Source organism: Eptatretus burgeri, chromosome 6 (genome assembly GCF_056783735.1).
Source record: "Eptatretus burgeri isolate ZD-2024b chromosome 6, Ebu_testis_v1, whole genome shotgun sequence".
Taxonomy (NCBI): Eukaryota; Metazoa; Chordata; class Myxini; order Myxiniformes; family Myxinidae; genus Eptatretus; species Eptatretus burgeri.
In genome coordinates this window covers 65,359,957-65,381,885 of record NC_140966.1, presented here as the reverse complement: position 1 = coordinate 65,381,885, position 21,929 = coordinate 65,359,957, and the positions used below count along the sequence as shown (strand labels likewise).

General features: G+C 45.2%; 1 protein-coding gene across 1 annotated transcript in view; it reads right to left on the bottom strand.

Moving 5' to 3' along the window:
• LOC147024965 (nuclear factor 1 A-type-like) overlaps window positions 1–21,929 on the bottom strand; it is a 233,556-nt gene that overhangs the window by 40,428 nt on the left and 171,199 nt on the right. The window contains exons 9-10 of the mRNA XM_085887056.1: window positions 21,309–21,424; window positions 2,851–3,044 (exon numbers count right to left, since the gene is read on the bottom strand). Coding sequence (XP_085743182.1) covers window positions 2,851–3,044; window positions 21,309–21,424 — 310 coding nt within the window. The remainder of the gene's footprint in view (window positions 1–2,850; window positions 3,045–21,308; window positions 21,425–21,929) is intronic.

Here is a 21,929-nt window from a genome sequence, read left to right as displayed (position 1 = left end):
AAAAAGAAAAAAAAGAGCGGCTGCCTAGAAGGCTGCACTTTGCCGTCCCTGTCAGATCCGGATGACATCATGCAAATCTGGATGCCCATTACCCACTGTGAGATGGCGCTGACAAAGGGTGGATTAGACCTGGCTTAGCGTATCGCACATGAGCCGAAAGCTGTCTGTCCGTGACGTCGTGCTCTACCGGGTTGATGTAAACAGAGAAAGATGGACACTGCACTCTCCCCCACCGCCCTGACCCAAACCCTTCTGTCATTCCCTGCAATCCATTCTCCACTTCCTTCGCCAAACTTTCCTCATCCAAAATTGTGGCCAAATGCCAATTTCAAACTTCCCTCAGGCTGCGATTGCAATGCGCACTGAAACAACGAGAGATCATGTGGGGTTGGTCTTTTAAAACCGCAAAACGCTATCGATTTTGATTCGAAGCAATTGTCCGCGAAGCTTTCATCGCCAAGTAAGTTTTACTGCAAGGTTACAGAGTGAGGCATATTAGAAACCACTTTATAGACGTTTCTCTACAGTGCAACAACATGATATAGATTTCCCTTAACCCCTTTCGTGCCTAATAGAGTGCACTGACTATTCATCATCGCTCCTTGCGTTATGTTCGTGGCTGAAATTTTAAAAACGAGAGTTGTTGTTCAATTAAGAAAGCAGGTGGTTGCCTTTATGCGGCTGTGCGTGCATTTCGACTCGAGCAAAACCATCCGTGACTGGCTTCACGAACCCCACCGTCTCGCTTGGCCTGGACGGGTTCAGATCGGACGAGCGTGTTGGACTTTGCCCGTGCAAACCACGAGTCGAAAGGGCAAACCCCTCACGAGATTGTGGCATCCCGATGTCAGCATTCGCAAGTCACGTTTTTAATCAGCAGCGGCAATCTCTTAACAATAAGCCAGTTAAAATGGCCTGTATCTCTGCCTCCCTGCAGCACAGTTTGACTGACCTGTTCCTAACCCCAGCTTCCTCACCACAGACAGCCCCTTTCCACAGAACCAATTGCACTTTCCACAGAGAAAATTCTGTGGCCGTCTACCGGCTCCCACCTCTTGTCGTGTGACTCGGCCACAAACGCCCCTTGCTTTCATAAACCTCCGACTAATTCCATGTCCGTGTTACCACCCGCTTGGGATACCGAACATCATATCACCAAAAACTGTAATTTTATTGTGGGTTTTCTCTCATCTGCCAGGATGTTCTCGACAGTACCGTGCGGTACACACACAACAGCAATTTACTGCCTAACACTGAGATTGCCTCCTCTTGCAAATTGATTTCTACCACTAGATACACCTTTCAGTATCTGGAAAACAGTAAAATGATCTGAAAACTATTTCAATAAAACTATACGCTATCGATACACCCTGCCAAAAACATAGTAAGGAGCAATCAATATATTATGCATGCACTAAGGGAGGGGTGGGGGTGGGAGTGGGGTTCAAAATTGAGGAAAATAAAACTAGACAAATAAGAGAAGTAGGGGCGTTAGGATAGGTAGGGGCATATAGGAGAGGTAGGAGAAGATGACAACATTGGGGGGAAAAAGATTAGGGGTTCAACAAGGCTTGTTGCTCTCATTCAACACAGACCAGTTGGTGGCCTCTGAATCGTACCGCCCATTCTCCGGTATAGCTTTTCTCTCTCTCTCTCTCTCTCTCTCTCTCTCTCTCTCTCTCTCTCTCTCTCTCTCTCTCTCTCTCTCTCTCTCTCTCTCTCTCTCTCTCTCTCTCTCTCTCTCTCTCTCTCTCTCTCTCTCTCTCTCTCTCTCTCTCTCTCTCTCTCTCTCTCTCTCTCTCTCTCTCTCTCTCTCTCTCTCTCTCTCTCTCTCTCTCTCTCTCTCTCTCTCTCTCTCTCTCTCTCTCTCTCTCTCTCTCTCTCTCTCTCTCTCTCTCTCTCTCTCTCTCTCTCTCTCTCTCTCTCTCTCTCTCTCTCTCTCTCCCCCCCCCCTCTCAGCCCTCCAATAGGACATACACATTCTTCCAGTAACACCTTTCCTCATTCAACTGTCAAAATTCAGGCTCTCTGCCTACCTCCACTCTTTTGTTGCCATGTTCTCCCTTTTGTGGAAATGCCTCCTTGACACAGTTCAATTGCATTCTCCCTTACAGGGCTTCAAAGAAGAGGTGGACCACCATCTAATTTCATTTCCCATCCCTAAACATGGTCTTTTCTACACCCATTAACCCTACCAAGGTTAATGTGCTCCCTCTCTCTCTCGCTCACTCCTCTCTTTTCCTGTTCGTTCATTCCCTTGCTCATGTCGAACCGTACAGCCCCACTGCCTCACTGTCCCATACATTGCCTTTTTAATATCAGCCTCCTCGCTTTTCCAAAAGCCTGAATATTGTATTAAAAAGCACATAAAAGGAAAGGAAGAGAAAAGGTCTGTATGGAACATGCTGGGAGGTGGGTGGTTGGGGTATAAGGGGGAAATCAGCGATATTTGAATACATAATAAGTTAATGAATAATGACCCTCTAATAAGGGTTTTCTGCAATCTACCAATGACCTGATTCCAGCCATTGTGCTCACACACGCGGTTGTTGTTGAAACTGCAAGTGGACATACTATTATATGTTACTTTTACTTTGTCTATGACCTATATGGCAAATAATTCCATATTAAATCACATAATGAGTTGAGATATATTTTGATTTGTATTAAAATCCATTTCTCGGAAATAACAATTCAATGGATTGTTTGGACTGGTTGCAGTTTTTGCAAAGACGATGATACTGAGTGATGTACAGGGGATTTCCCCCCCCCCCCCCGCAAGGCAGTAGCAACAGCAACATCAACAACAACTCAAATATGGTGCACAAGGAATATTAGATGTAGCCTTACATTGAGGAAACTGACATGGCTGGGCTGCTGTCCTTCTCCTGGGCATACCAGCTGTACAAAGTCTTTGAGCGGGTCGTGAGGCGGCGGGTGGTAGCGGATCGCGGAGTGCGTATGCGTGGGGAAGGGGTACGGTGAGTTCTGCACGATGGGAGATGCCGAGAAGTGCAGCGCTGATGGAGGAGGGTGAGAAGCACCTGTTGGTAGGAATGGAAGAACAAGGGATAAATCGGGGGAAAAACAGTTGCAAAGGCAATTGGTGCGGATAATCCATTGAGAAAAGCAAGCAATCAGGAGATTAATTTCACATTTTGTAATCTTTAGAATATTTCAATATTCTCTCTGTATATTGTAACAATATTGTAACAAGATACAATGGTCCAAGATGGGCTAACTTTTACAATTCTTATATACAGTGTTCCCCAACTTCAATTCACTTGCTCCATTTATCTTCCAAACTGTCTACGCCAGTTAAAATAGAAGTTTTCAGATTGCTCCTTCAACCACATCCCCTTTGCTTCAATCGGTTCCTTTGTCAGTGAATCAGTGGCCAGGCAGGTGGGACTTCAAATGTCGAAACGGATAATTATCACTAGGGGGCATTTCCGGGCTGTACGGGGAGGGGTGGTCCATCTGCTTGAATCCACAGTCACGAATGGCAATCTGCACAACACCATGGTCATGTGCACGTGCACATTGTTGTGAAGGAGGAGCACACCTACAGTCAACATCCCTTCGGAAATTTCCCTTGATGTCCTACAGCAATTTGTGCATGAAGTTTACATCATATTCCCTCATCGTGGTTGTGGTTTTTTGAGGCATATAGTCAATCAGCAGCATTCAGTTGGCATCCCAAAGAATTGAAGCGATGGTTTTGCTTGACGAGTGTCGTGTGCAAGATGTGTTGGCTCACGGTGATCTCTTGTTCTTCCTTTTCATGTTCTGCAATTTCCTTTCACCATTTTCTTGGTGAAAGATCCCATTGGCGAAGCCACATTTCATTACCGGTTGCTAGATTGGCCATAAATCGTGCAGGATCTACAATGAGTAGTTTGAGAAGCTCATGACACAACGCCAGTTGTAGTTGTCAAACGTGATTGCTGAGTTTTTTGAGAGAGCCATCTTGCTGAAACCTTGGACATGCCCAAGTGTTTGCGGAAGGATGGCGAAAACGTTTCCTTGAAAAGCTGCAACTTGTGTGGATATTTTGGCACCCTTGAAGTTATGATCCTCCATGACTAATGCCCCGACCTGGGCGACAGTTTATGGTCCCGTCACATCTGAGGTCATCTTCTGAGGACTCGCATCCATGCTTAAAGTCAGCCACCTATTTGGTCACTGGAGAACGTGAGGATGCAGCTTCACCGTACACGGCACCCGTGTGTTTGTGCACATGTTTGGAGCTGGCACCTTCTTTGCATAATCATTTGATGACACCTCGCTAAAATCCATTATTATATGCCATCGCAATTGTCCAGATTATACTGTGAAACAGCAAACAACATATAATTAATGAAAATAATTACATATAACAAGCATACACTATGTTTATAATGAGTAAAAAAAACTAATCTCAAGGATGCCAACAGATACCCCTTTGTGAGAACTTTCTGAACGTCTCACATAGTTTTATTGATTGCTATGTAAAGGCTCAGGGCTGGTAGGAGGGCTTAGACCCTAGATGCCTGGAGGCATGCGCACTCGCCTCTGAGCTGTCTAGCCTGGGTTTGAATCCCAACCCAGCTATAAACTGTCATCTCGGTGCGTCACAGGCAGTGCGATTCATCAATGTGTGTGATGTCCCTCGGATGGACGTAAAACTGGGAGACCCATCTGCCGCCATTAGTTAGTGGATGTTAAACATCCCACGGTGTCCATCATGAAGAACAGGCATGCTTCCACCAACACCATGAACAAATTACAAATTCCTTCCCTGACTTGCTGAGCCAGAGTAGGGACCCAAACATCATTGTAGCCCAGTAACTACTTCGGCAGCACCAACGCTCCACATGTGGCATGGTACATGATAATGATATAAAAACTTCTACAATTGAAAACGACAATGATTGGATGGTTTCCACATTAATGTGGCCTTGTGTAATTGGCATAGTTCCATCTCTTGATGTTGTCTCACACAAATGGAATTATGACTTGCAGTGAAGCCGAAAGGCCAGTACGGTTCTGTGACATTTGCGATCATCATCTCGGCCTAACGCATGCAAAAGTACATGTTAAGAGTTGAATTCTAGAAAATGGTGCTCTGAAGGTGATCGCAATCGAGATGACCATTTTACTAGGACAATTTAGGACACCGAGTTATAGATCAAATATGCCAAAGCGGTCACTCTTATTTTCACTTCCTCTCTATATCTCAAACCATGCCCCTCCTCTCCCCTCGCCCTCAAAGCTTCCTTACTTCGACTTTTTGAAAATGTGATGTCTCAGTTGGGTTCAGGATTCAACTATATTGAGGACGTTATCCATCCCACTCATGAAAACCAACATTTGAAGTTGTATTTGAGTAGGAGCGTTTTTACCATCTCAGATGGGCAATGGAGAGGATGGAGATTATGTTGAATAATGTATGGCAAGTACAGTATTTCAATGTTCCTACCTGTATTATGTATGCAGGGTGACGGAACTTTTGTGATGACACTCGTAAATGTACTGAACCAACTGCAGAAAAACACCAACAAATCGTGGCCAAGGAACCTGGCTCGCTTGATTATAATTACCTCCGCCACAAAAGGTGGAGGGAGGTTGTTTTCACCCGACTGTCTGTCTGTCAGTCTGTCTGCCTGTGAGCAGGATATCTCAAATGGTTATCGGTGGATTCAGACGAAATTTGGTGGAGAGGTTGGGTGTGTGACAAGGACGCATTCATTAGATTTTGGTGAAGATCCTGATTTAGATCCAAGTATTTTTAAAGTGATTCTTCACCAATGAGTGATAGAGCTAAAAACTATACACAACATGATATTTCAAAAGTTTATGGACGGATTATGACAAAATTTGGTGGATGAGTTAGGCAGGTGACAAGAACAAGCCGATTCGATTTTTGTGCCTGACAAGGACAAACGGTCCGGATTCAGATCCGACCTATCAGTGGGATACAAAATGTAAACTGTTCAGCCGCGCTCTACCGCTCTACCAAGTACCCTTCTGGTTAGTTGATTGTAATTACCTTCCACAGGATGGTTTGTTTCCTATGTGAAAGGCCCAAGGAAGTGAACTTCATCAGATTTGAAGTCAGGACTTGCAGTACGATTGTTAATTGTATTATCACCAAACTATCCCGAAAAAAAGAGAAGAGGATGCAGGGAAGAAAAATAAAAGAATTAGAAGAAAAACTCTGTTTTGTCGAGTTGTGTACACTAATGAAATTGGAATTTTTTTATTATTATTATTTTTTACAGGATCTAAGGCTTGTCATGGAGCTGCCACACACAGATTTCACACACATGGACATACATACGAATCACGAGACACAACACAGGACTGTTAAACGAGACAAACATAGCCACTGAGCTTGGGGGTAGTGCCATGCCGTCACTTCCCAGAGCACTCTGGGTACCAGCGACGTCACAACAATGGTGCCGCCTTTCTCACCACACTCAGTGAGGCATTTTTTTAAGGAGGAATCTCCTCCTCCTCCTCCTCATGGGTTTATTCATTTATTTAATCTTTGGTATGACTCTGGTGGGTTTTGGACCGCCGACCCCCCCCAGACCCTGAGCGAACACCTCCAATTACACCATTAATTGTAAGATTAAAATTACAGGGGTAAACAAGGATGGCAACATGTGAGATGGTAGGATACGATAAGTGATGTATGGAGCTACGGGTGATTAAGGTAAGGAAGTCGATAAAAAGGTCCATTAGGAGTCTTATACAGATATTACGTACAGGTGTGGGATGGGTGGGTGTTACTAAATCGAGGGAAAGAAATTAAAGGAAAAGAACATGGGAAGGAGGAAGAAAAGAAGACATGTTGGAAGGAAAGGAGAGTTGTTCTTCATGAATCCATATGGGACTGCGATTCAACTGTGAATTCAGCTCGCTCATCGCATCATCTCCTATGTTGTGGCTGTGCTGCTGATGTAGTGCCCGTGTGCATTCCGACAAGAATTTGTAATTTGTTCATGGTTCTGACGATAACTCGCACCATGGGATCACGAACTTCAATCAACTCATGCTGACAGATGGGTCACTGAGTTTAACGTCTTTCCGATGAACGACGCACTCATTGATGCACTGCCCTGCAATCAAAAAAACAGGAAGACAGTTTAGGGCTGGATCGAAATCCAAACATGGGCAGGAAAGATCAGAGGTGAGCGCACATAGTGAGTGAGGTGAGGTGAGTCTATTGTGCGTCAACCCAGAGAGAAGAGTAAAGGAAGGAGAAGTTACGTTTCAAAGGTGTGTATGGAATGGAGTGGGGTTAATCAAATATTCTGCCATTTTTATGTAAACATATCTACACAGTTCTCTCTCTCTTTTCAGCAAATTCCTTGAAACAAAAGGTGTAAACGAAAACTCATACTTGGTTAAGTTTCATTTGGAACGTAGAGAAACAAAGAACTCAAAATTGTGTGCTGTGTAAACATGATGAAACACTAAGTGGTAACTCTCGATACATGCACCCGGATTTGACGGCACTTGTGCTTCTATCCGCGAGACCAGATCGACTGAAAGGGTTCCTCCCCTATCACTGCTCTTCTCCAAATCATTCATCTGCAGTTGTCTACCATCTGAGCAGAAGATGGTCATTGTTGTCTTAATTCATAAAAGGGAAGCGAAATGAATCCTCTCCACTTCAGACGGGTCCGTCCTCTCACCATAAGTAAACTAATGCAAACCATTGTTGATGGAGACAGTGTCATTCATCTTCTCCAATTATATTATCACAAATTACCAGTTTGTTTTCAAGCCAGGTCAGTAAAACCTTGATCATGGTGCTTCTTCAGATCCAGCAATTGATGGAGTCCTCAACCTCAAAAGAGGAGTCCAGGGCAGTCTTTATGGATTTTGAACCACCGACCTCCCAGACGTTCACCTTGTATGTTTGACACAGTTTGGCATCATTATCTGTTCCCCAAGCTTTCATACTTTGGCATTGGTGGTCAACTTCTTACTTGGTGGTTGTATTTTCTTCCTGTGTGCATGCAGCAGGGTGTTTGCTAGGGTGTCTTCCCTTCCATTCTTATCTTCCTGCTGTCAGGATTCATGCTCCTCTGTTCTTTGTCTTTCCGTTCATACAACTCAACGTCGCATTTGAAGCATCCTCATAGTTTCTGATGCAAATAGCCCCACCTTTTCTTCCCTCCATATTTTGTTTAAATTTCATGCCTTCCAATTTTAATTCTGTGCTTTGTTGAGCCCCTTCTTACAAACACCAAGCTGCCCAATGACCAATTTGATCCCTACCTTCCATGATCCATAATACCACATCCTCTTCAGAAGTATTACTCACGAGTTTAGAGTTTACCTGTTTTCCTGTTAATTACACCGCATGATGATAAATAGACCATTTTGAACATATTTGCCCCCGAGATGTTTGAAGTCGTCTCTGAGCTGTCTAGCCTGGGTTCAAATCTCGGTCCAGTGATAAACTGTCACCAGGTGTTGCGCAAGCAGGATGAGGCATCAATGTGTGCACCGTCCCTCGGAAGGACTGTAAATTAGAGGACCCGTCTGCCAGCATTAGTTGATGGACCTTAAAGATCCAAGCTGTGTCCTTCATGAAAAGCAGGTGAGCTATCGTCAGCACCATGGCCAAGTTCCAAATTCCTGCTCTAACATATGGGGGGGGGGCACTGCTCAGCAGCACAGCAAGTGATGCTACTCACAGTCATGTGCTGCACACTACATGAGAAGAAGAAAAAGTAGAGGAAGAAGAATAAGTGTCAATGAAATTTAATTTACAAGCTTGTACTTAATGGGCATAGCTAGGATGTCGCAGAGGGAAAAGGAGTGAAGAGAAGTTGATCCTCTCAAATATGTGGCCAATTGTTTACAGTGGTGGCTGATTGGTGAGGACACAGGACTGGTATCCCAGAAGTTATGAGGTTAAATCCACCTTCAGGATAGGTTAACATGTCTGCCTCACTTGTAAAGCTATTCCATTTATTATGGTTGACTCTTAGCCACTTCCCTTGTTTGCAAGAGGTCATTGATGATGACTACTATGGGTTTTACCCTTCTACTGCACATATACCTTAAAATACCTGGATGGTAATGAAAATAACTGTGCACGCTGGAAGCGGTGTTGGCCTGTTTGGTGCTTCTATCTGAACATGTGGTTTGCGGTGCTGGGATCCAGGGTTTAAACCCAGTTGCTGTATTGATTTGTCCATCCCATGCTCATGCCCTTGTCTTGCATGGGACAGATGCACAAACCTACTTGGATGGTATCTCGCCATATTCCAATTATCGTTATGGTTGTCTGAACAAAAGAAAAAGAAAACCTTTCCAGAAAAAAGATTTAGTTAATAGTACAGTATGCAAATTTAATAATTTGTACCTGCAATATTTAAAATTCCCCTTTTAACTACGTGGCACGACAAACAAGTTATAAATCAATTGTACAATTTAATGACCCAAATCATTCCCACCTTGTGGGGTCAGCCAGGAAGCATTTTTGGCCCGCGTCTTTCACAAACTGGCTGGCCAGGCCTGACGTTCGACTGAAGGTCGCAGGAGTTTTTCAAAGTGACGGTGATAACTTGCTCATACTCTTTGCAAATGACACCGAAAGGATCTTTAATGTCAACCAACAATCAGTGCTGGCAGACGTGTCCTCCAGCTTAACATCCTTCAGATGGACGCGATACACATCGATGACTCGTCCTACATGTGAAACACCAGAGTGGCAGTTTATAGCTGCGCCGACATTCAAGCCAGTGCTCGACTGGTCAGAGGTGAGTGGTAGACATCTCGAGAAGCTATCCTGCCAGCACCGTTTTTTAAATTTATTTATAAATATTATAACTCTACCAACCAAGCAAGCTTGCGATAAGCTGACACTCTCTTTCTAAAGGTTTCTTCAACTTTCTTTCATCTCTCGTCAACGTGGTGATCTCACAAGTTTTAACACCAAAGATTATACTTAAATGGTCGACTGATACCATCGTTGATGCAATTCATCAACACATTGAAATAATTTTTTTTAACTTAAACTACAGTATATATTAATGAGAAATTTTGATAATTATGGAACACACCTTCTTAGCTTCTACCTGACCAATTTCCAATTTAGTACCATCTGTGGGTACCAAAGAATCTTAGTACCAAAGAATTTAGTACCATCAATCACTTCCAAGCTAAGCTATTCGATATATTTTTGTGTACGTCATTTCTAAAACATGCAATGCAGGTGGCTAAACTGTGACAGATGAATATAACAGAGAAGGTGTACAAATGCATTTTTACTGCAACTCAATCAGAAATACTTCAACTGATAGAATCAAGGTTTACTTTACTGGTGTGATCTTTGATTCCGATTGTGCAAGTCACAGCAAACTGTCTTGAAACCTCTTGAGTAAGAACATTCTGCATCTTATTGCATTCCAGACTGGTTCAGCAGGTGCGATGCATCAATCACTTCCAAGGATATTATTGCAATAACTGATCTCAAACATTTTTACATGTTTTGCAATCTGAAGTGCCTGATTACTTCAGCCACCGAAGGTTGATGGAGGTTGGGTTTTCACCCCTGTTTGTCTGTTGTTTGACTCTGAACAGGATATCTCAAAAAAGTTATGGACGGATTTGAACGAAATTTGGTGGCCAGGTTGGGTGTGTGATAAGGACGAATTGATTAGATTTTGGTGAAGATCTGGATTCAAGATTTTTTTTTAATTTACAAAGTGATTCCTCATAATTGACAGATAGGGCCAAAACGATTATATATATATATATATTTTTTTTTTGTTATATATATGTATATATATATATATATGTATATATATATATACATATATATATATATATATATATATATATATATATATATATATATATATATATATATATATACAGTATATATACACATGTATATATTGTTGCGGGCCGGACGTCCGGTGGCGAGAACGACCGCAAGGTGGGGAAAGTTACGTCGTCTCCCACCAGACTTCCGGAATTGTCGGCTGTCGCTCACGGCTAATTCCGTGAGGCGGCGGGTCACTTAACCGACCGTGGATGCCATTACCTCCACCGTGTAGCGTAGGGTCTTTTTGTCTCGAACCAATTTACCGAATAACCACGCGGTGTCGTCTACCGGGGAACCACGCCCTCGGTACGTCTTGCCCAAACCGGATCACTCTACCAACTACCAACTACCTTTCCAGTTCGGATTCAGCCGAGCGGACCCGCCAAGAACGTACCGGCTGGGATGAAGAGATTATCAGGTATAAAAACCCAGCTATACTCAGATCAGAACCATGCTGGACCAATGAAGGAAAAGACGAAAACGAACTGGGAACATTTCTAATAATGGTTTATTTACAATCAACTTACAAAAGGACTCAGAGCAGACTTATCACGGGATACACAGGCAAGATTTACAATGATCAAACACTTAAACAGTTCTACTTAAAGACGGCACCACACACTCAGATGCGCGCTCAAACGAAAAGAAACCCAGGTGAATTGCAAAGGACCCCCACAGCCAGAGAGGGAGGTGAGCTGAGGTCGCAGTTCTTTTGGGGTACCTGCATGTTGGAGGGAAGGGATGCTCCGTGGTGCGGCACCAGTTGGTGGTCGTGCAGCTCGGCCCACAGTCACACGTGCGGAGACCTTGTCCGCGAAGGAGACTGGGTGGAGCAGAGCAGAATCCGAGACGGGGATCAGGGCCGCCGACAGGACCCACGAGAGACCCGGTCAAGATCCGGCGCCCTTGAACCAGTGCAACAGACGGGCCGCCGAGGCGATATGTGGGCAGACCCTCCGCGTCATGACCCTCCTTCTTTCTTTGCAACCCACGACTCCAACCGTCTCACTCCAACCACTGTCTTGCTCCAACGCTGTTTCTCTCCAACCTCAGACTCCAGCAAGCACGGCCGACCCACACAGAATTCTCTCTCGACCCTCTCAGGATGGTGCCGTAATTTATTTCCCAGCCAAGGACTCTATGCTGAGGATTGCTTCGTAATTTATAGATCGCCCTCAGCGGGGAGGGGCCTTGGTGAAGCCGACGCCATTGTCAGCCCTGATTGGACAGGGCACTTTCTGGGCAGGGTTTCGGCCATGCCGGAAGAAACCTGCCCACCCCCCCCCCCCTTCCAGGCATGTCTGGACTCATCAAAAAGAAACCCCAACAAAAAGATTTTGCCCTGGCCAACGGTCCTTCAGATACAGCAGGTGGACAGTGGATTGTGATGGGGGATGGGATATAAAGATTTATTACCCTAACTAAAAAAACATCGCAACGTAACCCTTCGATTTCCCACTAAACACGAGGAGGGAATGTGTCTACACATATACTTAACGGCATAACTAACTTTGGGTCAGCTGTATGTTTGAATGCATCAGGTTCCTAGAACCATAACAATATATATATATATATATATATATATATATATATATATATATATATATATATATATATATATATATATATATATGTGTGTGTTACATATTATAGTGTGACAGCTATTCACTGTACTATGACAGCTTCTGACATGTTTTTTTTGTATACCTTGTTGAGGCTCGTATGAGCGCTAACACACAACGCAGAGCAAGGGGGGCATGAGAAAAGAGGGGCGGGAGTGGGAAGGACAAAACAGTGGGGAACAGAGACATTAGGAGATCTGTGGAGGGAGAGGGATTGGGCGGGGAACACGGGTATACAAGATGGACATTACAGGGACTTTCAGGATGGAAAGCAGGGAATTTGAAGGAGGTGGGTTTGGGGTGGATTAACGGGGGTAGAAAAGATTGAGGATTTGGATGGGGGACAATAAGAGGTGGTGGTGAACAACTGTTTTGAAGGCCTGGAGGGAAGAATGTGATTGAATAGAGTGTGGGAGTTTATTCCAAAGGCGGGGAAAAAAAGAGGAATGAAAGAGTGAAGGTGAGCAGTGATTCATGATTTTGGTAGTTTTACCAGAAGGGGGTTGTTGGCGGACCTTGAGCGCCCTGCGGATATATGGTGGGGACAAATCGCAGACAGAGTGGGGGGGGGGCGAGACCAGAGAGGAGACGGTAGAAGACAGAAAGATCACCGACCTGCCTGTGGTGAGAGAGTGAGAGGCCCAAAGACTCAACCTCATCACGGGAGATAACAATGATCCGAAATGCCTTGGTTTCTACAGCGTGAAGCCGAGAAAGGTGGGAGGCAGGAGCACCAGCCCAGAGGGGAGTGCAGTACTCCATCAGGCTGTGGACAAAATCTTTGTATGTGGTCAGGAGCTCAGGTGGGCTGAGGAAGGATATTGCACGATAGACGATTCCCAGTCGACGACTGGCTTTGGAGGCGAGGTTGGAAATGTGGCTTTCCCAGGAAAGATCATGGCAGATAGTGAAACCCAGGAGCTTGAAAGAAAGGACTTCTTCGAAAGGATTGTTGAGAAATAAGTTGGTTGGGGGGGGGGGTTCCCAAACGGTCCTTTCAGAGAGACATAGTGAGAGTGTGAGATTTGTCAGGATTGAAAGACATGTTCCACGTGTTGGACCAGTTTGTGATTTTACCCAGATCTGCAGTGAGCGAAGAAGCTGCTGCTTGCCGGTCTGAGGGATGACAGATGGTACGGCAGAGGGTGGAGACATCAGCAAAGAGAAAGAGAGGATTTTCCAGAGAGTCATTCATGAAAACCAGAAAAAAAGCAGGGCCCAGAACGCTGCCTTGAGGAACTCCAGCTTGGACAGGAAGAAGGGATGAGAGAACTCCATTTCGGGCCACACGGTGACTGCGACAGGAGAGGAAAGTCTGCAAGCCATAAGTGGAGAGGGCCTTGCATACCAAAGGAAGAGAGTTCGGTGAGCAGGGCAGGGTGCCAGACCATGTCAAAAGCATGTGATATGTCCAGGGATATGGCTCTGATTTCATGTCTGGCATTGAGGACTTCCATCCATTGTTGGGAGAGCAGAAGCAGCATATCCAGGGTAGAGTGACCTGGTCTGAAACCAAATTGATGATCGTAGATCAATCCATTGGAGAAGTGGAAGGATATATTGTCTGAAGCGATGATGAATTCCAGAACCTTGCTGATGATTGAGAGAAGGCTGACTGGTCTGTTGTTGCAGGGATCTGTTTTTGTACCATTTTTGTGCAGGGCAGTGATGTTTGCTGATTTCTAAGCAGATGGCAGATGACCTTGAGCAAATGAGAGGGTGAATAGAACAGAGAGAGGGTGAGCAAAAGCAGAGGAGCAGGTTTTTTGGACAAGTGGGCTGATGCCGGCTGGACCGGTTGCAGAATCTGAGTTGAGGTTTGACAGCAAGCTCTCCACCTTGTTAGGAGAAAAAGACACAGAGTCCAGGGACAGTCGGGTGCGACTGGGTAAGGTGGGTACAGAAAGCGATGGGTTTTGGACACAAGATTTCGATGCAAACACCGAGTGTAGTCATTCAGCCTTTTCACGTGCGGTCTGAGCAGTGCAGACATTTGAGGAAAGGGAGGGGATGGAGGGGGAAGATAGACTAGAAACAGATATGATTAGACATCACCAGGGTTTGGAGGAGGGAGAGAGGTTTGAGAGTTCAGACTTGAGCTTTGAAAGATGTTGTTTTCTGGTTCTCCTGAGGGTAGATACACACTTGTTCTGAGCTTTATGGAAGGAACTGAGATTACCCTCAGTTGGGTTTGCTTTCCATGAGGCAAAGGCAAGTTGTTTCAGGACAACTGCCTCACCACAAGCTTCATTGGACCATGGGCGGGAGGAAGGGTAGGACAACTAAAGACGAGAGGGGATAAATCTGTGCATGAGGGAGAGCAAGTTTCTTTGAAAGAATTCCCAGGATGAGTTGATGTTGGAGAAAGTAGCGATAGGAGACCAGTTTAAAAGTTTGATGGCTGCTTGGAGACCCTGCCAGTCAGCTTGAGTGAAATGCCAGATTTGACGGCGCTGAGGTGGTTCTCTGATAATAGCCAGAGAGATGTCCACTTTGACAAGCATGTGGTCAGAAGAACCGATGGGAGCAGAGGAAGAACAGCAGGTATTTTCAGGGAAATTTGTCAAAATCAGATCCAGAAGAGATAGAGTTCCATTGGTTCAGATCTTGGTCGGGAAGTTGCCCAATTGAGTCAGTCCCAATGAGTCGCAGAAAGATTTTGCTGAAGTGCCATGACAGGTGAGAGAGGTACCCACACCGAGCCAATTGGCATGATTACAATTGAATCACCACATATGAGGAAGAGAGAGTTTGGATGAGAAGATAGAAGTTGGTCCATGTTTTCGGCAAGTGAGATGTGAATGGAACCATCACTGTTTGGTGGACGGTACAGTACACATATAAACATGAGGTGAGAGTGGAGGGGAAGCCATAGCCAGAGGTATTCCTGAGGGTGTGGGGGAGTGAGGGCAGTGCAAGGAGAGTGAGGAATAGAGTCTTTGATGAAGAGAGCAACTCCTCCACCAGGACGAGCCTCAGGTCTGTCATACCGGAGGAGGGAGTAACCAAGGAGAGATACTTGGGAGTCACAGACGTCTTGAGGGAGGAAAGTTTCTATTAGGCAGATTATGTCTGGTTTGTCAGTGGCAACTTGTATGGAAAGATCTGAAAGGTTTCAGCAAAGGCCACGGATATTTGAGGTCCACAATGTGAATGAAGAGGGAGGGGAGGAGGCTTTGGGTGCAGGGGATGGGAGGGGAGGGGGAGGGTCGGGCAAGGGAGGAGGAGAGAGGTAAGGAGAGTTGTTGAAAGAGTGTGGGGGGGGTTGTAGAATAGCTAGGGGAGGGAGCTGGATAAGGAGGGGAAAAGGCTCTTTAGTGCTGGGGGAGAGGGGGTGTCAGAGAGGGGGCAGAAGACAGTTGAGGATTTGAGGAGGTGGAGTGATGAGATGGAGGTGAGGGGCAGGGAAAGGAGGCAGCTTTGTGGATGTGAGGGGGGGGCAACTTTGAGAAGGGTGAGTGAGGGGCGGTGACTGGTGGGAGAAGGGTGAGTGGGGAGAGTTGAGGGAGAAAGGTGAGGAGGAAGCTTGGAGGGAGAAGAGTGTGATGGTTGCTTTGAGAGGGAGGGGTGAGTTGACATGTTATTAAATTTACACCGTTGTAATTTGTTCTGCTCTCTACGGGAGCCGCTCTCCCTCATGACGGTGACGTCACGGCATTCGGTTTATGTCGGAAAACGGGTTTCACTATATATATATATATATATATATATATATATATATATATATATATATATATATATATATATATATATATATATATATATATATATATCGATAGATATTTGGATTTTCCTTGACTTTGCAAGAAGTCATGGACTTAGGGTGGCTGGTTCATGGTTTCAGCGCCCGCAAGCTCATCGCTGGACTTGGTATTCCAACGCTGGCGGTGTGGCAAAGGAGATTGACCATGTCCTCATTGACGGTCGTTGGAGGATGATCCAGAACTGCAGGGTCTACCGGAGTGCTCAGTTCCTCAATACTGACCACAGGCTTGTTGTAGCAACTCTAAAGCTGCACCTTAAATCCTGGAGAATGGTACCATCCCAGCCTAGGCTGGATGTTGCCAAGCTCAGGGATGAGAGAGTAGCTGAGGAGTTTGCGAACAGGCTGAGTGGACACTTGGGGGGTCTGGGTGCTTTGGGGGGTCCTGAAGAGTTGTGGAACACCTTCAAGACCACCGTCCTTGATGTTGCCGGTGGATGCCTTGGAGTTCACCGCAGGGCAAAGAAGAATTTTGTCTCTCAAGGGACACTGGATACCATTGACCAGAGTCGCAGGGCCAGGCTGAATGGCAGAGCTGAGCTGTTCAGGGAGCTGAGGCGTAAAACTGTACGTGCACTGAGGGTGGACAAGGAGGCCTATGTGCGAGGAATCTGTGAGGGGTAGAGCATCACCTGTGGACAGGTGATTCTCGTCCCGCTTACAGGGGAATTCGCGCATTACGTTCATCCAAGCCCATCCCTCGGAGCACTGCAGTTCGAGCAGAGAGTGGTAGGCTCTTGACAGAGGAGTCTGAAGTGAAGGCCCGCTGGGCCGGTTACTTCGAGCGGTTGTACCAGGCTGATCCCCCAGCTGTCGAGTTGGACGTCAAGGGTGTTACAATCCCTGTTGCTGACCCTCGAATCAACTGTGGTCCACCATCGCTTGTGGAAACACGGGCTGCGGTGAACCAGTTGAAACGGGGCAAAGCTCCAGGGATCTGTGGCATCCATGCCGAACTTCTCAAGGCTGGTGGAAATGCTGCACTCGCGTCGTTGCATGCAGTTTTGTGCTCTGCCTGGAACACAGGCATCATCCCAACTGACTGGAAGAGGGGCCTTGTTGTCCCTCTCTGGAAAGGGAAGGGTGATCGCCAAGACTGCAACAACTACCGAGGGGTGACGCTGCTCTCAGTGCCGGGCAAGGTCTTTGCTCGGATAATTCTTAATAGGGTTCGCCACCATCTGCTTGAGCACCAGCGTCCAGAGCAGTCAGCCTTTACACCAAAGAGGTCAACGATTGACCGTATCCTTGCACTTCGTGTCCTCACCGAACGCAGACGAGAGTTTCGGCAGGGGCTGCTTGCAGCCTATGTTGATCTCTGTAAAGCGTTCGATTCAGTGAATCGGGATGTCCTCTGGAGGATTCTTGGTCTTCGTGGGGTGCCACCGAAACTGATCGATCTGATGTCTGAACTCTACTCTGGTACTGAGAGTGCTGTGAAGTGTGGTGGTACCGCCTCTGACTTATTTCCAGTTGTTACTGGAGTTCGTCAGGGATGTGTACTTGCCCCCACACTTTTCAGCACTTGTATGGACTGGATTTTTTGGGAGGATGTCGGAGAGATCAAGTTGCGGTGCATCGTTTGGCAATGTCAAGATCTCGGACCTTGATTTTGCAGATGATGCAGTCATCTTTGCGGAGACTTTAGACATCCTCTTGGGGGCCCTCGAGGTGCTGAATGAGGAGTCGGAGCCGTTGGGATTACGGATTTCTTGGGTCAAAACAAAGATCCAGGCTTTCGGTGACATCTTGGATGCTGCTGTCCTGTCTGTGTCTGTTTGTGGTGAGGATGTTGAGGTCGTGGATAGATTCACTTACCTTGGCAGTGATATTCATGTCTCCGCAGGTTGTGAGCCGGAGGTCAATAGACGTCTGGGTCGGGCCTGGGGAGTCATGGATTCACTGGATCATGGGGTGTGGCGCTGCCGGTACCTGTGCGGGAGGACGAGAGTCCGAGTCTTCAGGTCCTTGGTACTTCCAGTCTTGCTCTATGGGTGCGAGACTTGGACTTTGACCAAGGATCTGAGACGGAGACTTAATTCCTTTGGTACCAGGTCTCTTCGGAGAATCCTTGGCTATCGCTGGTCGGATTTTGTGTCCAACGAGCGGTTGCTGAGAGAGACTCGGATGAGATTTGTTACCTGCATAGTCCGTGAGCGTCAGCTGCGGCTGTATGGACATGTGGCTCGTTTTCCTGACGCTGATCCTGCTCACCAGATTCTCTCAGCGAGGGAGTCTCATGAGTGGAGGAGGCCAGTGGGCCGACCACGTGCCTCATGGTTGCAGCAGGTTGACCATCATCTCAAGGAGATGGGGATGGGCCTGGCATCTGCCTGGGGGATGGCCAGACGGAGGCCCCTGGAGTACCGGCGGAAAGTGGACGCAGCGACGCGCTGTTCTGGCACATGCTCCCATACCTGACCTGACCTGATATTTGGATAGGTTGTGACAAAACTTGGTTGATGAGTTGGGTAGATAACAAGAAGAAGCTGATTAGATTTTGGTTAAGGTCCAGACAAGCCGACAAGACAAAAACAATCCAATTTTGGCTATCAGTCGGATACAAAACGTAAACTGTTCAGCCTGGCGGAGGTATGCTCACTACCGAGTGCTGCTATCGTTCTGATATATTCTCGTGGCAAACACCCCCCCCCCCACCTCCTTTATCCCCCAAACTACATCCCTGCCCTGGTATTTAAATAGGTATATTTGGTTTAAAAACATCTGAGGGTTAGCAGGATGGCCTTGAGGTGTGCACACTCACCTCTGAGCTGTCCAGCTACAAAATGTCATCCTGGTGTCTTGCAGGCGAGGCGAGGCATCAATGTGTGTGCCATCCATCGGATGGCCATTACACTTGGCATCCTGCCTGCCAGCATTAGTTAGTGGATGTTAAACATCTCATTTGGCCCTTCGTGAAGAGTAGGCAAGCTATTACCGGCACCCTGCACAACTTACAAATTCCTTTCAAATAAGTGACAGTGGACGTTGCATCAGTGGCATAGCTCCCCCCCCCCAACCTCAGCCAATGATGTAACTCAGCCACAAGCTATAAGAACACATATGAAGAATTAATATGAAGAAGAAGAAGAGGAAGAAGAAAGACGTTTTGAGAGCAGAGATCAATTTAATGGCTTGTAAGCAACAAATTGCTCTCTAAGCCATGCTTATGGGTAACGATGCCATCTGTGGCCCAAATTGAGAAGAGATCAACACAATGCCGAGAATTGTGTAACAAGCTTCTGAGAATTTAACAAGATTTTTTTTTTTTAGTTTAAAATACACTTTCGTTTCTCCCTTTGTTGAACTCAAAGAACCACTGACCTTAAAGAAAGCCATCTCTTGTAGAATGGTTATTTTTGCACTTTCAATTAATCGATCCAAATTTGTTGAGCATACTCATTCCAACGTGTTATTCACTGCAACAAATATAAACATAAGGCTAAGTGCCCTTCTTATGAAAAAAAAATAAAATAAAAAATAAAAAGAGAAAAGAAAAGGTATAATGTTTTACCTGATGTATTGGCACTGAATGGTCATCATATATATTTTTTTATTTGGTTTTGGAGAAAGAAAAATCAAGAGAGAGAGAGAGAGAGATATATATATATATATATATATATATATATATATATATATATATATATATATATATATATATATATATATATATATATATATATATATATATATCGAGTGCAGCCTTTGGCTGCATCATTGGTTGGGACGTGGCTATGCCACTGATGCAGTGTCCCCCTTATTTTGCCGACCTCAGAAGGATGAACAGGCTGAGTCAGCCTCCTGGTGTATTTTAATTCAGCGGCCCAACGGGGCTTGAACTCAGGACCCTAACCACTAAGCCAACACCAGGCTTAGAGAGACAGATATAGATATGGTTTATCGATGATGCAGATGGCATAATACGGAAAGTGATTATCAAAATAAAAAGAGAAAGGAAGGAAAGAAATTGAGGTAAAGATACGAAGATGAAAATTTTCAAACTGAGTTTCTCCTATCCACGTAGTCCTTCAGGTAGAGAATCTCAGCCACAGCTGGAAGTACTTTGTTACAATCAATGACAGGCTTTGTATCATTTCCAACAGTGATGGTTTATAGGAGCCAACCTTTAACCATTCATTGAAACAAAAACTAACTGCTGGTTGAGAAATTGACCACACAAGTAACAAGCTACAACAGTTTTATGTTAAACAGGCCACATAAGGAAGTGCTGAAAAGTTTCTCTCTCTTTTACCCTGGGTCAAACAAGGTAACTGTAGCCCCCAGGCTTGCCACACATAGCTCTCCGTACATCTGTCAGGGCCGTAACAGAGCGTGTCATTGAAGGTTGTTTGGAAAATTAAGGGTTTGCAATATATCCTTCCCATTACAGCCACCAGTTATAAGAACACAAGTGGTTCTCCCAAAGTCACACAACCATTTAGAAATGCGTTTGGTTCCAAGAAATAAAATAACTTGGTGGAGTTTTAAACCCGAGACTCAAAATGAAGAAAGCAATAATGGACCGATTCAGCATCACAAAGCAAGTTTGTAAACACTCATGTACGAGCTACAGAGAAAACAAAAGTTAGTGGGATTGGTTTCAGTAATGCATTTGCACTCATTCACAAAACAGAGATTCGACTTCCTGAGAATTGTATTCTCATGAAAAAAACAAAACTTTTTGAAGTTTGTGTTACTTTTTCAGGTTCCATTGGAAGAATCCTGAGATTATATTACTCATTAAATGATGGTGGTAATACATTAACGGGTGAATGGGGGGCTCTCTATATGTTCCACATTCACTCGAGAGCTGAGGAGAGGAGGAAGTAAATGTATGAAGTTAAAATTGAGGAAAAGGAGAAGGTATAAAAGAGAAGGTGAGATGACAGGCTCGGGTGAGTACCTGTCAGAAGTGTTGGAAGTAGGAAGAAGAAGAATTTGGGAGAAGATGGAAGCAAAGGAACGAGATGGAGCAGGAGATGCGTGACACACAGACGGATTGGACAAAATTCCACCAATTTTATTGATGTAATAAATAGCCTCTGACTGAAATGAGGGACAATGAAACAAGAACAAGACCACCTACCAGAATCCACATCATTGTGCCAGCCAGATTGGCTGCTGCCGGCAGGGGAACGCGTGTAGAAGCTTTCTTCAGGGCTGTCATCATCAAGCGATGCTGTCGACTTGTGTCTCTTGCTGCTGAGATGGTTTGGGGGATGAAACATAACAAAATGAAAGCCAAGCAGTTTCAGTGGACAAGAAAGAAATACGAGATGCAATTCTGAGAAAAAAAGAAGAAGAAAAAAAACCTCTCTTTCCGACATCAAGTTAACCTTGATGCAGCTGCACACGTGACCTTTAACCCATACCTCGAAATTTAACCCATACCTTTAACCCATACCATGGAAAATCCTTTTTGAGATGCCTTTGTTCATTCCCAAACGATTCGCATTACCATGCACTACCTTCGAATCGACTTTAGCTCGAAGGAAGTCCTTTCGGAGTAGTCTGACCTTGCAAATCATAAATCATGGCAGATGTTTTGAGCAATGGTGTAATGGCCAGCAAGTTGCTTTTGACAAAGTTGCTTTTATTTAGCAAAATCTGTCTGATCATTCTGAACATTGTTTGCTGTGCATTTAACAACCTACAAAAATAAAACGAAAATGGTCATTTGTTCACACGTCATGAAATGTTCCAGAAA